Source organism: Carya illinoinensis, chromosome 4 (genome assembly GCF_018687715.1).
Source record: "Carya illinoinensis cultivar Pawnee chromosome 4, C.illinoinensisPawnee_v1, whole genome shotgun sequence".
Lineage (NCBI taxonomy): Eukaryota > Viridiplantae > Streptophyta > Magnoliopsida > Fagales > Juglandaceae > Carya > Carya illinoinensis.
The window spans coordinates 29,697,591-29,712,310 of NC_056755.1; the positions used below are offsets into that span (position 1 = coordinate 29,697,591).

The 14,720-nt window shown below is 37.4% G+C and overlaps 1 protein-coding gene across 1 annotated transcript; it reads right to left on the reverse strand.

Moving 5' to 3' along the window:
- Nucleotides 1-210: 210 nt before the first annotated feature.
- LOC122306809 (photosystem I chlorophyll a/b-binding protein 6, chloroplastic) lies at nt 211-1,929 on the reverse strand. The gene is made up of 5 exons (XM_043119326.1): nt 1,766-1,929; nt 1,490-1,660; nt 1,311-1,348; nt 696-1,210; nt 211-573 (listed from the first exon to the last, which is right to left on the reverse strand). Exons 1-5 carry the CDS (start codon nt 1,810-1,812, stop codon nt 556-558), a joined length of 789 nt encoding a protein of 262 aa, XP_042975260.1. The 5' UTR covers nt 1,813-1,929; the 3' UTR covers nt 211-555.
- Between the last annotated feature and the right edge of the window lie 12,791 nt (nt 1,930-14,720).

Consider the following 14,720-nt stretch of genomic DNA (forward strand, 5'->3'; position numbering starts at 1 on the left):
TTTTTTTAAATATTTAAGAATACCAAAAAATTGAATGAAAAAAAATCAGAAAAAAATAATTTTTTTTTTTTTTTTTTACCTTCTCAGTAGATCCGAGGGCTACAGGACCCTCGGGCTACATCCTGTAACCCTCGGGGATGTAGCACTGCTATTTGAATGTTTGTCTGAATTGCATTTTGTAGAGTGTTTAAAGTATCACAAAAAAGTACAAGTTCGAATGTAACATCTATCTTGACGTCTGAACTCGTTAAAATCCTCCACCTTTTTGTGACGGTTTGGGAAAGCTATCATGAAATTTTTGTGACGACTTTTAGTCCGTCACAAAACAAAAACCAAATTATAATAAATCCATTTTCTTATAGCATCATTAGCAACAGAACAAATCACGGTTCAGATCGATGACTCTTGGCTTGTTGGTATATACAACTGCTCGCTTCTGGAAACTAGTAACAGCTGAGATCACAAGAATAAAAGAGAAACTGCATGTGTGCTTTTGGCTGCTTGATGCTTCCAATTTTGTATATCTTTCACAAACTGGTTCTCAAATTCTCAACTCTAATGTGATGTGAAAGCCTGCAAGTATAAAACATTTGTCATCATTCAGTGAAAATATGCACTTAAATTCCCCACAATCTAAGCAATTATCGAATGAATTTCCTAGGTGACTGCAAAACTGTGGAGTCAGAAAGCAGTACCGAAAAGATGTTGCAGTGACCAGGATCTGCAATGTGAGCCAGCAAGTTCTCAATGGGGTCATCTCCTGTGTAAATGGCTTGGAACCAGAACCCCACAAAAGCAAGCATAGCAAGCCTCCCGTTCTTGATTTCCTTAGTCCTCAACACCATCACAGGCTCAGGGGACCCTCTCCCCCACATCATGGGGTCAAACCATAGCCCACCTGGGTAGCCAACATCTGGCTTTGGGTTTTTCTTGTGTGGAACTTTAGGCTCAATGTCAACACTCCCTGGATTTATCATATCTGCCCATCTTCTGCCCTCCACCCAACCCATCAAGACTAATTGCACTACAAATAAGGTTGTTTGGTCTGCGAAGTACTCTCGAGTACCAGCATCGTACCATGAGAAGTTGTCGATGTAACCTAATCTTTCAAGACATTCTGGAATCAGAATTCCAGCGACTGCAAGCATTGCCCACCTGCCATGCATCAACTCAGCTTGTGCAAACCATTTAAGTGACTCTGGATCAGACCCTATACAGAAAAAGATAAATCCATCAGAGATTTTCAAGAAAATCCAAACGGAAAGTGATAATTTTTTGGTTTCGAAAACAAAAATGTAAGAAACGCATACCCAATCCAAGTGGGTCGAAGCCAAAATCGCCAGGAAGACTACAATGTGACAGGAAATTAAGAAAGTTAAGTGATGTCTTTAATATGCGAAACTGCTTTCAATGAATTTAAACTGATAATGTTCAATGATACTTGAATTTAATGCACATGCTCTACTTAATTACAGTGAAAGTTGGGCACCTGCCATCAAGCCACTCGGGTGGTGAACTCCCTGGGAACCATAAAGGCCTATCCGGAGGAAGTGGTTCACATACACTTGACACACCTTTTGTTGCGTTAATCGCACGGGAACCCCTCCCTACAGGTAAGCAAGTCGAGAATTTTCCCGGAAAAAATCTTTGATGCAGTTCCCTGCTTTCAAACAAAAATCAAGTGAAATGAAGATGCACACGTTGGATAAAATCTGTTTGAATGCTATGATCAGAGCAAAAAATAATGTGAGCTATGAGTACGTACCTTGTTGGGAGGCTTGAAAATGCAGTGGAGGCAATGGCTAAGGCCATGGATGCCAGAAGGTGCCTCTAAAACTGTAAAAGTGCGTGGCTTTTTGGCAAGGCTTCGATCGTTGTGGTCTGAGAAATCTGAGGATTTATCTAGTCATTGGGAAATGGATAATTCACAACGGTTGTTTTATAAAGCAAAATGGGAAAGATCAGATGAGCCAAATTCCAATGGCAGCTGAACTTGGCACGTGTTTCGGATATGGAAAAGAAGATGGCCAAGTGCATAGTTTGGGCTTTGTGGACAATATCAGCTTTGAGTGATCTGACCCAATCCTTTGTGCGTAGAGCTCAAAATTGAAATACCTGAGTGGTTGGGACTAAAATCTCTATCCGGGTAGCCCAATTCCAAATCCCCATTACTGCTTTTTTCCTTTTTCTCTCTCTCGAATCTATATTACTGCTTAGTAGATCACTGACTGTACTTTTCTTTTCCCACCAGAATATTTAGTGAGCTTTGATTTTACGCTAAAATCTTCTGAGAAATGTCTTCATCTCAAATCAAGGATGAAACCATATATGTTTACAATCAGCAAGAATGAAAGAGAAATATTTCCATAATTTTGATAAATATGTGTTTCAAGACTGGGAATGTGGACACCCAATGGGAAGGAATGTAATAGGGACAAGAAACATTGAATTACACTGTTTGTGGCAGTTTTAGTGTATCCAAATCAAAGAAAGAAAATGGATTGAAAAATGATGCACAACTTTTTCACAGTTATTTACGAAACCATGTTTGAAATAAGGAATATCTTAGTAAAATAACTTATAAAAGTAATATTATTTTATAAAAATTCCATCTTTTCAAAATATGATTATATAAATTATTGTAAATAAAGGTTATACATGTATCATCACTCAAATGCAAAATACATACACTATAGTGCTTTCATCTCAATATCATGAAACTTTTTTGTTTTTGAATCAAGAACAATTGATATTCTTATTGAAATAATAATATAACTTAGTCATTACAATATTTTTCCTTCAAAACATTATTCAATGTTTGCAGAGACCCTTATTCTATCAAGATCCTTTCTTCAATATTTGAAGGAATTTGCTGTGATATCTAGAAGAATTTAGCATAGGAGGAATAATTTTGTGTTTAAGCAAAAATTTCTACAACCTAATACTGTTGGTAAGTTACACTGCAGGGTTGGCATTGGTATGATAGTGAGAGACCATCATGGTTCTGTTATTACTACAATGAGAATGAGTAAGTCTATATTCCTTGACCCACTACTAGTAGAAGCAAGTGGAGCTCTTGAAGCTACCAAATTTGGTATTCATTTGAGACTTCGCCAAATCAACCGCGAGGGAGACTCACTACAAGTCATTTGGGCTGTAAGTAAGGATGATGACTCTTGATCTTGTGCAGGAATGATTATCAATGACATCAAACAACAACTTCTACACTACACTCGCTAGTCTACTCAATATGTTAAAAGGGACATCAATTTAGTTACTCATGTTTTAGCACAAGATGCACTTCTTAGATTGGATGATGTAGTCGACATGGAGGATCATCCTTCATGCATTCTCTTTTTGTTATAATAAGTGGATTAATGCAATTATTCCATTAAAAAAAATTATTTACGTAATTTTTAATAATATGACATCTAAAATTTAAATGGATAGGAGTACATATCTGTACACCTAACAATATTTAATATTTATTCTGTTACATTAATGCAAGTTTTAGAGTGATTTCAAGCCCCAATTATAGGTTGTTGAGGGAAAAATGAGTTGATTGGCATATTCTTGTGAAAACCTGTATAAAATAGTGTTGTAACAAGTATTGAAGCGGTGTAACATGAAAAGAATTGAAGTGTGCTCAACACGGGTCAAGTGGCACTCAAAATAGAGAGTTCGCTCGACTGGCGCTTGATTGACACTCGAGCGAGACCCTTCCAGAGTGGGTCGCTCGATGTGCGCTCGATGTGGTACTCGAGCGAGACCCTTCTAGAGTGGGTCGCTTGATGTGTGCTTGACATGTCACTCGAGCAGCTTTAGAAAGACAGCGTGCGCTTGACTCTCGCCCAACACTTCGCTCGAGCTAATGTTCCAGATAACTTAAAATTTAGGATTTTGAGTGCCTCTTTCACTTGGGACTATAAATAGAATAGCTTAGTTGTGTTCTTTGGTGTGGAGAATCAGAGCAAAAACCCTAAGTGCTTCTAAGAGCTTTTAAGAGGAACCTCTCCACCTCATATTGGTTCTCTCTTGGATAAACACATCTCCACTACACCACACTCAAGATCAAACTTTATATGAGTTCATTGAAGTGGACGTGTTCATTGGCTGAAAGAGTTTGGAGCTGCTATTGATGTAGAGATCGAGAGGTTCTCGTGAGAAGTTATAGAAAGGTCGGAGTTTCGGCACTATATAAGTGTAGAGATCGAGTGGGTTACTTGTGGTGTTGCAAGCCAAGTTTAGCTACTACAAAGGTTTTGTGAGTGTCTCTAAATTGGTCGTAACAAACTTATTTTCTATAGTGGATTTGAGGTGATGTCTTACACCCAGAGTGGTTTTAGATTTTGAAGATGTTCTTCAAATGAGTTTACACTTCATGATCAAAATCATTGTGTTGATTATTTGTGTTATTTGATTCATTGATCAACTATTTGTTTGACTATAATTTTGAAAAGACCATCAAATTTGGATTACACCTATTCACCCCCGTCTAGGTGTGGTGATTGGTAGAACCATTGCCTTTTCAGTTAGTATCATAGCGTGTTCACTCCACTATGATTCAGTTCCTGAGTGTGATCCTGCTGTACTGGTTTAAATGGATAAATCTTAATCTCTCACATCGCCACCATATTTTGATGGAAACAACTACGCTTATTGGAAAGTTTGAATGAGAGCGTTCCTAAAGTCTATGGATGAACGAGTGTGGGTTTCAATAACAAAAGGATGGAAATAACCAGTTGCTATCATTGAAGAAGTTCAAACCCCCCAAAGTGTGAAAAATTACTCTAGGGATGAAATAAATGAGTGTAGTTGAAATAGCAAAGGCTTGAATGCGATTTTCATGGCTGTGTTTTAGGAGGAGGTCAAGTAGATCTCCATGTGTCAAAATTGTAAAGAGGCTTGAGACATTCTTGAGGTTACCCATGAAGGTACCAAGGCTATAAAGAATTCTAAAGTTCAAATGTTGACCACTAGTTTCGAAGAACTGAGAATGAAGGATGATGAAAAATTTGATGCTTTCTATGCCAAACTAAATGATGTTGTCAATTCTCGTTTTAATTTAGGGGTCAGATCTCAGATCTCTTCTTGAGAGGTTTCCCCTTAAAGTTACGGCTATTGAAGAAAGTAAAGATTTGGACACTATGAGAATTGAAGAGTTAGTGGGCGCCCTACAAACATATGAACATACTCTTCCTGTGGATAAGAAGCACAAGTCCATAGCCCTCAATACTGTTAGAGAGGAGTCAGATGAATCATCCAATGAGTTGGCTATAAGTGACAAAGAGATAGCATTTTATGCTAAGAAATTTAGGAGAATGTTTGTGGCTTGAAATAACAAGAACCAGAGGCCAGAGAAGAAAAAGTTTGAAAAATATAACAAAGGCTCAAGTTCAGGGAACAAGGAGAGAAGCATTGAGAAGTACACTAGAGCAAATACAGACAAGGTACAATCTAGTTTGCAGTGTCATGAATGTCATGGATTTGGACACATTCGCCTGGAATGTGTAGATTACAAAAAGGCAAAAGAAGGAGCTAAGATTGCATCCTTGAGTGAGAGTGAGTCAGAGTGTGATTCATTAGAGAACTCTCCTTCAAAAAGAAATCTCAACGACATGGCATTCATCGCTTCTATTGATAGCAAAAGTCAATGCAGTGAAAAATTGTCTGATGATGAGAGTATATCCAGAAATGAATCTGGGTATGAAGATAAGTTGCAAGAAGTCTATGAGAAGTTATACAAGGAATGTGCTAAATTGAGAGAACTCAACAAAGTGCACATTGAAGAGATAGACTTCACCAAATGAGAAAATGAAGGGCTTTAAGACAAATTAAATGAAGCCATTGGTCTAACTGATTAGTTGAAAATGAAGAATGTTTCTTGGAAGATAAATTAAAGATTCAAGAAAGTGAGATAATTTTGCTGAATGATAAACTGAAATCTTTCTCCACTGATAGATAAACGCGGGATGAAATCCTAAGCTCAGGAAAATCCCCTAGTGACAAGAGTGGGCTAGGATATGATGCAGAGAAATCTGATGCTACTACTACCTCAAAGGTCTCCCATAAAAATGGGAGGAAAACTGTGTTTGTGCGTGAATCAACTGCCAATGGTAATGCCAACCCATTTGACAAGGGTAAGAAATCCTCACATGTACAAATTGGTGTTTCATCTCATGAGAAATCAAGAGCTAGAAATACAAGTCCTGTTTGCCACCACTGTGGTAAGACTGGTCATGTTGAACAAAATATTTAAACTGAAAATATACATCGTGTATGATCACACAACCTCTCAAAGTAGAAGTGTACACTCTCCAAAAATGGGTAAAAATCTCATAACTGTTTCTAAGTATATCTCATCTTTCAGGGGACAAAGAGATCGCAAAGAGAACTATGTGTGCCATAATTGTGGTAAGGCTAGTCACATCCGACCAAACTGCTATGAGCTTAGGAGGAATCCCATGAGAGATGAAAATAGACAATTAAGAAGAGGGCATTTGAATCTTTGGAGTCAAGTCAGGGCCTTAACTAGATAGAATCAGATGCTCAATGTGACGCCCCCAATTTTCAAGTACGGACACGTGGAAATCGAAGCGTCGGGATGATGACAACACGGGTCACCACCCTATCACCAAGTGCCAAGTGTGTGTACATGCAACAAGTGTACAATAAAAACACGCATCAAATAATAAAGTCTTATAACTAAGTACCAGAATTTTTTGATTAATATAAACCCGCTCAAATATTGTTTCAAACCAAATTACAAGCCATAAAAACTGATAGAGATAATTTTTAAACATCGAAGACTCTAAGTCAAAACTCTGGCAGAGCTACCTCCTCAGGCTCAACCTCCTCCTCCTCCTTAACATCTACATCAAAGTCTACAGTACTAAAATGGTGCCGCAGGTAAGTAATAATCCAAACGCCACAAGATAAAAATATATTAAACTCAACAATATGCATGAAAGAATGCCAAATGCACATATACCATAAATCCACATTTTTCCATGCACGCCAAAATCCCATTTGGCCCCAAAAACATATTACCTTCCAACTCACGCCAAAAGTCTCATTTGGTCCAAATCTAACTTAATTCAATATCCAATTAATTCGAATGCACCATAACCTCCCCTAGGGGTCATCCGCACACCCTGGCTCCCATCGTCACACCACGGGTAACGACCATGCGTGTGACTTCATAACGAGCGATGTCCAGTTCCAAGCCCCGCGCGTACGTAGCCAAGCATCCTCTAGCCCCAGTCAGCAGAGGGGCCACGGAGTCAGTACGAGAGCGTTACCATCCCGCCCGCTCCCGTTGTAACCCAGCGTTAACTCAGGGGACGCCACTCAATATATTACGCTCCCAAGTGACCAGAGGAGCTCCACCGAGATAATACCTCATCTCGGCTTGGGGTCGTGATACACATGCACCTGAAAATCTATTTACACAAATAAAACTAGTTTTTCTCAATTTAATACATGCACATGAATGCACCATGCAATGCACACCTCAAGACACAATTTATCAACAAAACACAACATCAACAACAACCAAACAACTTTGTCCTCAAATCCATCCGACTCCTGACTCCTCAGACTGAGTCCGAAATAACCAACTAGTCAAAGAATTTATTAAAAAAGTAATAATATATTTAAATCTAAAATAGAGTTTGAAAAATACTTACAACGCTATAATATATAACCAACTAATAATTTTTGAAAGATCAAGGAGCTGCAAACAGCGGAGAAAAAGCAACGTAACAATTTAAAATACACTGTGGCTGTGGGTTGTAAAATACCCACTTTTGAATGGGGACGAGTCAAGGCTTGAAATTGATAGGGAGTGGCCTAGAGGTGTTTATGAAACTAGTGGAACTGAGAATGAGCCGTGGGTGGAAGTGAAAAATGGCCAAAATGAAGATGAGCTCATGGGGGCTGCTCCGGCAATGGATCAGAGCTAGAAATGGGTGGTTTAGGACGGCAAGAGGTAGGTGATGATGTAGTGAAGAGGTGGTGGCCGGAGGTGGAACGACGACAGTGAAATAGCTCAAAAGTTGTGCGGAAAGGTCAGGCTCACAACGGCATGGGAGGGGCTGAATTTTGGTGGGGTGGTGCGCCGGCCAGAGGGGAGTCGACCGGTGGGGGCGGTGCACTACACGGCGGCTCAATGGCGGTGATCTGGGCTAGACGAAAAAACGGACGGAGAGGGAGGGGGAGGGGCTGGGTCGCTCTGGGAGGGAAGCAGAAAAAGAAAGGAAAAAAGAAAGAAAAAGGAAAGAAGAAAAGAGAAAAGAAAAAGAAGAGAAAAAGAAAAAAGGAAAAGGAAAAAGGAAAGAAAAGAAGTGAGATCCAGAAATTGATCCAATGAAAATAACCTTAAAAGCTATAAAACGATTAAAATAATTTAAACATAACATCAAGCTAAAATATAATAAATAACTAATTTAAACTAACAACATAATTTTAAATCCAAAAATAAATTAAAATAAATTACACAGCAATTTAAACTCAAAACGATAATCTATGTTAAGAAAGCTCTACAAAATAAATATCACAACTAAATAAATTCAATTAAAATAAAATAATTTAAAATAAAAAAACTAATATTTTAATTAAATTAAAATACCCCTTCATTGAAAATACACGTAAAAATGGGATGTCACACTCAATGTCAAGTTAGACCAACTATCGACTACCAAAAAGGGTAGTTCTCCAAAAGTTAGAAACGTGTGGGTAAGAAATGGAGAAAGAAACACTTTCCATGTGGCACACATTACTCTAAAGACCGGAGACACCTATGTGTGGTACCTTGATAGCAGATGTTTTCGTCACATGTCGGGTGATAGATGTCTATTTAAAACTGTTGAAGAGTACAAGTGTGGAACAATAACATTTGGAGATGGTGGAAAAGCTGGTATAATTAGAAGGGGTGAAATTAAAATACCTGGACTGCCTGTCTTGAGGGAAGCCCTGTTTATTGATGGACTAAAAGTTGATCTCCTTAGTATAAGTCAAATGTGTGATAATGGTGCAGAAGTTCATTTTTCAAAAGAAATGTGCATTGTTTCAGATAATAATGGAAACTCTATGATGTAGGGAACTAGGACATCTAACAATTGTTATGGCATCGCTCCTAATTATGGGTGGCAATATCTTACACGACCCGTTAACCTTACATGAATACGACACGATAATAGCAGGTTTGGATTTAGTCTTAATGGGTTCATGTCAAAATGAGTTGACCCGTTAAGACACGATTTCTTAACGGGTTCATAATGAGTCAACCCGTTATGACACGTTAAGAAAGTTAAAGTTACAATTATACCTTTATACCTAAAAGTAAAATTGTTAGAATTTCAATTTTGATCTTTTTATTATTTGGATTGTAATTTTAGACTTGTAGTTAGTTATATAATTTTTGTAAATATTGTGATTTTAACATTTACATAAAATTATGCTAAATTTAACCAGGTCAAACAAGTTGCTTTTGGGCCTATTCAATCCATTTATATAAACAGTTTGAAACGGGTCATATTATGTCGTGTTAACATATTTCGTAATATTTACTAATGGGGAAAAATGGGTTGACACGACACGACCCGTTATGTTAATGGGTCATGTTTGAGTTTGAGATTTTGACACGATAAGGTTAATAGGTCAGGTTATGGTTGACCTATATTGCATAATATACATACTTTGACATGACACGAATATGACCCGTTAACAAGATTTGACACCTCTACTCCTAGTCTTCAGTACAATTGCAATAGTGCTAAGAGTGAAGCTACAGACCTTTGGCACCAAAGACTTGGACATGTGAATCATAAAACTCTATCTAAGATAGCCAAGAAAGAGATGGTGGTAGGAGTGCCTGAGCTGGGTAAAGCGGAGACTATTGTGTGTGGGTCATGTCAATTGGAAAAGCAAGTTAGAATAGCTTACAAGAACACAACGGCTATCCTAACCGAACGACCATTAGAGTTATTACACATTGATATTATGGGACCCTCTATAACTGAGAGCCTGGGGGGAAAGAAATACATATTGGTAATGGTAGATGATTTCACCAGATATTCCTGGGTAGAGTTTCTGAAGGAAAGACTGAAGCTCCTAATGTGTAGAACCTTGTGCAAGAAGCTTCAGAATTAGCAAGGGAAGGCAATAGTCAGAATTAGTAGTGATCATGGAAGAGAGTTTGACAATTCAAATCTTAAGAGTTTATGTGATGAAGAGGGTATCAATCAAGAATTTTCTGCTCCTATTACTCCACAGCAAAATGGAGTGGTCAAAAGAAAGAACAGAGTTATTCAAGAAATGGCATGAGTCATGATATACAATAAAAATGTACCTACCCACTTCTGGGGGGAAGCTATGAACACAGCGTGCCACATTGTGAATAGAGTCTATCCAAGACCAAGCACTTCCAAAACACCATATGAGCTGTGGAAAGGAAAGAAACCAAATGTGAAGTATTTTAGGGTGTTCGGAAGCAAATTCTGCATTTTGAGAGATTGGGAAAACTTAGCTAAGTTTGACCCTAAGAGTGACGAAGGGATCTTTATGGGATATTTTAGAAACAATCGTGCTTATAGGTGCTACAATCTACGCACCTGAACCGTCATGGAGTCCATAAATGTGGTGATGAATGATGCCCCTGGAGAGGAATTGAACAAGGATGAGCCGTCTCACGCACCGAGTGAAACTGGAAAAGAAAGTGTTAATGCACTCAATGAGAACTTGAAGACCTCTTCCAATGAAAAGGTAAGTAACCAAAAGGAGCATTCTTCAAGAGTAAAGTTAAATCATTCTCAGGATAACATTATAGGACACATAGATGAAGGGATGAGGCTGAGGAGGAAAGTGATAAATCAATTGGCTCACTCAAGCTACATCTCACAAATTGAACCAAAAATGGTCGAAGAAGCCTTAAATGATGAGAATTGGTTGAATGCTATGCATGAAGAAATAAATCAATTTGTGAGGAACAATGTGTGGAATTTGGTGTGCCAATACCAAAAGGTCACAATGTGGTGGGCACTAAATGGATCTTCAAGAATAAGTCAGATGAGAATGGTACAATAATACGAAATAAAGCAAGATTAGTTGCTCAAGGTTATGCCCAGATGGAAGGGATAGATTTTGATGAGACCTTTGCACCGGTTGCCAGACTTGAATCAATCCGAATATTGTTAAGCATTGCTTGCCACATGTGTTTTAAGCTCTATCAATTGGACATCAAGAGTGTCTTTCTGAATGGGATTCTCCAAGAAGAAGTGTACATTGAACAACCAAAGGGCTTCATTGATTCAAAATATCCTAATCATATCTATAGGTTGAAGAAAGCCCTATATGGTCTGAAACAAGCTCCCAGAGCTACGTATGAAAGGCTAACTTCTTATTTAGAAAACAAAAAGTTTTTGAGAGGAAGTGTTGACAGGACACTGTTCATCGAAAAAGTTGAAGAAGACATAATAGTTACTCAAATGTATGTAGATGACATTATATTTGGATCATCTATTGACACTCTAGCTCTTGAGTTTGCCGAAGAAATGAAAAATGAATTTGAAATAAGCATGGTAGGTGAGCTAATCTTTTTCTTAGGACTCCAGGTGAAACAGTTGGATGATGGGCTGTTCATATCCCAATCCAAATATGCAAAGGATCTGATCACAAAATTTGGATTAGATGGCAAAAGCCATGCCAGAACCCCTATGAGCATTAGTGTTAAGCTTAGCATTGATGTGTTAGTGAGCAATCCTTGTATAGGAGCATGATTGGGAGTCTACTGTATCTCACTACAAGTATACCAGAAATTGCTTTTAGTGTTGGTGTTTGTGCTAGATTTCAAGCCAATCCCAAAGAATCACATTTGGTAGTTGTCAAGCGCATACTTTGCTATGTGAACGAGACAATTAATTATGGGATCTGGTATTATAAAGACTCTAATACTGAGCTTGCAGGCTATTCAGATGCTGATTGGGCAGGTAATATAGATGATAGGAAAAGTACTTCTGGTGGATGTTTCTAGGTAGGCACGAACCTAGTAGCCTGGATGAGTAAGAAGCAAAATTCCATTTCCCTATCCACGGCTGAGGCTGAATACATTGCTCCAGGGAGATGTTGCACGCAATTATTGTGGATGAAGCAAATGCTATGTGACTATGGCATTACCCAAGATGTGATGAGCGTTTATTGTGACAATACCAGTGTCATAAACATTTCAAAAAATCTCATCCTATGCTAGCACCTAAATCACACAATTTTTTTTTGAAATAAGAGTTTCAAATGGTGCAATGAATAGTAAAACTCTCTGGATCTTCAAGCTTTGGTGGCAACTTATTTTGCAAAATTGCGGTGCACTCTTCGATCCCATACTCTCTTAATTTCCTCTTGTTTGATAGAATGTCCTTCATGAACTTCACATAACTAGGCATTTGTTCCAAAGCATCTGTAAAAGGAATGTTAATATGTAATTTTTTGAAAACATCAAGGAACTTAGAAAATTGTGTATCTAGCTTATTTTTCTAAAGTCTTTGAGGAAAAGGTGTAGGAGGAACATAATGAGAAGAGAAGAAGAATCAAGAGGATTTCCTAAGTTTTTCACTATTAGGCTTGGAATAGGAGTGGGCAATGTGGCTCTCATAGTCATCTCCTATTTTCCAGAATTTTTCACTTTCTCTTCTAAATTAAGCTCCCTTCCACTTCTTAAAGTAATGGCCTTCACTTGCTCTTTTGGGTTGTTTTCTGTGGTGTTTGGAAGTGATCCTTGAGGTCTTTCAGACATAAATGTTGCCAATTGACCGAGCGTCCTTTAAAAAATGAGTAGCACAAAGGCTATCCTAAGTGCAGGAGGATGTCGTGTAATAATTAGGAATAAAATTTCTAGATCATCTCCTCAGAAAAAGTTGTTTAAATTTAAACTCATATAAAAGGGTGAAAAGTTTCACAAATAAAAGTGGTGGTATGTACAATGAATAGAAGGGTACAACGGAAATAAAAAGGGCACTAGTCATAAACTAGATTCATACTTTTGGATTTTTTTTAGTATCGAAATGGAATATTTAATAAACGGAATGGAATATTTAAAAATTAAATATTCAACTACACTAAACAATTGAATTAATTTGAAAATTAAATAATAAACTGAAATTAATCTAAAATGTAATTGTAATGCATATTTAATAGAAGTTTAAAGAAATAAGAAAAATAACTGACATAGAATAAAATAAATAGCAAATAAAATGCCCAACTTTTAATCCAAAAATATCAAGAATACATCATAAACATCAAATTAAAATTAAATAAAAAGTAGGAAATAAAAAAATCAAGTCAAATGAGTGAAGATGAAGATTGAAAACAGTGAGGGAGGCTAGACTGTAGTAGCAATTGGACCCCTCAAGGAGCTCTTCAACGGTACTGCAGTGTAGAACCAAACACCTCTATCCCCGCGTGCTGAAATGCCTCAGAGAAATTATGTGCATGTAATGCTAAATTGAATTGGCTGAAAGAAGGAAATCTTGTGGCGAGTCTAAATTCTAGTAGAATAAAAATGTCTTGCGGCACTGAGATGCCCCAAAAATGTGTTTTTGGGTGAACGAATTTGAGAGTCCTCTTTGCAGCACTGGGTGAAAATAATATATATGTTGCCCTGTGTAGGTCAAAGTTCCCAAGACGTAAAATTATTCCGTGCATGATTCGTCCCAGCTCCAGGTCCCCTAATATCGTGCGGCTTGAAAAATGCCCAAGTGAATTATAAGTTGCCATGCCTCAATCAAAGTCCCCCATGTGCAATTCATTCCGGGTGGCTCTAATGAATTAATCCAAGATATCATATTGTGTGCAGTGCGTGAGTGTAAGTTTGACTAAACCCAAAAGAAGTCATGCGGCGTGGAAATGCCCAAGAAAAATAATGTGTGGTTGAAATTAATTCTCCATCACCAAAGTGTTGCCGTGCATTAAAGACCCCAAGGTCAAAGTCTCATGTCAAAAATTATATATGTCCAACTAAAAAGCATGTGCCATGCCATTTAAGTCCATTTTCATTTTTTTAGCCTATATAAAAATAAAAATTAGAAAAAAAAATAGAATATCAAAAATATGTTATGCATGTAAAAGAACATTATCCAATTAAATCACAAGTTATAATATTAAGCAAAAACCATGCTATTTATCAATTTAAATCACAACTCGGATTTATGCATCTTAATTATTTTTTCATCTAAAACCAATAATAATGAAATGAAGAATTAAAATATATTAGTTCTAAATATATAAAAAATATGCAATATTTTAGCTCAATCACACTCCCCCAACTAGCGTTTTGCTATTCCTTGAGCAAAATAGTAAAAATTAGTCGAGATGAACATTGCATAAAGATTGAAATTCAAAAAAAACCAATTAAACTCAATTCTGAATTCTCACAAAAGGTGATCCATGACTCCTCAACCCCAAGAGCTATACCCACCAAGACTGTCTCAATAATCCTTCACAGAGAATTGGAGAAAATGTCTCAGAACTCATATGTATGTGTGCAGTTACATGGTTGTTTATTCCTCATTACTAGTCAGGGTTTGTCATAGGAGTTTTTAACATTAAGATTAATCATTGCTGATTCTAATTACCTCAAAGTCCAAGAGACTAGCAGTTTTCACGCTAACTTTGTTTAAAGGTTGAACACTCAAGCCCCAAAGTTAGGGTAATTGTTTCTAGCTCTTTAT